General features: G+C 65.1%; 1 protein-coding gene across 1 annotated transcript in view; it reads right to left on the minus strand.

Annotated features, from left to right (window-relative positions):
- FOXF1 (forkhead box F1) overlaps window positions 1–895 on the minus strand; it is a gene marked incomplete at its 5' end in the record, with an annotated part of 2,705 nt that extends 1,810 nt beyond the window's left edge. Inside the window, one exon of the mRNA XM_009880956.1 lies at window positions 22–895. Coding sequence (XP_009879258.1) covers window positions 22–895 — 874 coding nt within the window. The remainder of the gene's footprint in view (window positions 1–21) is intronic.
- Window positions 896–900: the final 5 nt, after the last annotated feature.

A 900-nucleotide genomic window follows, 5' to 3' on the forward strand; every position in this document is an offset into this window, starting at 1 on the left:
ATATGCATGTCCGCGCCTTACCTTGTAACTCGGCGGTATTGTGGCTGTTCTGGTGCAGGTAGGACTGGTCGAGGGAGTGCGTGGAAAGGCTGGAGGAGAGCGGGTTGGCCGTGGGGTTGCAGGGCGAGAGGGGCTGCTGCTTGATGTAGGACGCGCCGGTGTTCAAGGCCGCCGAGGCGGAGGGAGCCCACGCCGAGGCCGAGCTGGAGCAAACCGAGTGGGGCTCCATCACGCCGCCCCCGGCGAGCAGAGGGGAGGCGGGCACGGAGCTCTCGTGGTGCGGGTAGTCCCCCGCCGAGGAGCCGGTACAGCTGCCCATGTAGGAGTGCCCACCGTTGGCGGGGAGGGGGGGCACGGGGGGTTGCGCCACGGAGTGTCCCGCCAGGCCCATCCCTTCCACGTTGCTGGACAAATGCCCGTTCATCATCCCCAAGCCCCCTTCGAGGGAGAGGCTGTTGGGGGGGCAGGAGAGCCCGCCGGCCGAGCCCTGGAAGCCGTAGCTCTCGGGGAGGTGGTTGAAGCTGAGCCCGTTCATCATGCTGTACATGGGCTTCAGCGCCTGGCATTTCCTCCTGAAACCGCGGGGTCGGCGGCGAAACGAGCCCTCCTCGAACATAAACTCGCTGGCCGGGTCGATGGTCCAGTAGTGGCCCTTGCCCGGGCGTCCCAGTCCCTTGGGCAGCTTGATGAAGCACTCGTTGAGGGAGAGGTTGTGGCGCACCGAGTTTTTCCAGCCCTGGTAGGAGCCTCGGAAGAAAGGGAAACGGCTCTGCAAGAACTGGTAGATCTCGCTGAGGGTCAGGCGCTTGGAGGGTGAGCTCTGGATGGCCATGACGATGAGGGCGATATAGGAATAAGGCGGTTTCTCCGGCCGCCGGATCCCCGCGTTGGTCTTCTTCG

The sequence above is a fragment of the Charadrius vociferus genome, unplaced genomic scaffold (assembly GCF_000708025.1).
Source record: "Charadrius vociferus isolate BGI_N301 unplaced genomic scaffold, ASM70802v2 scaffold493, whole genome shotgun sequence".
Lineage (NCBI taxonomy): Eukaryota > Metazoa > Chordata > Aves > Charadriiformes > Charadriidae > Charadrius > Charadrius vociferus.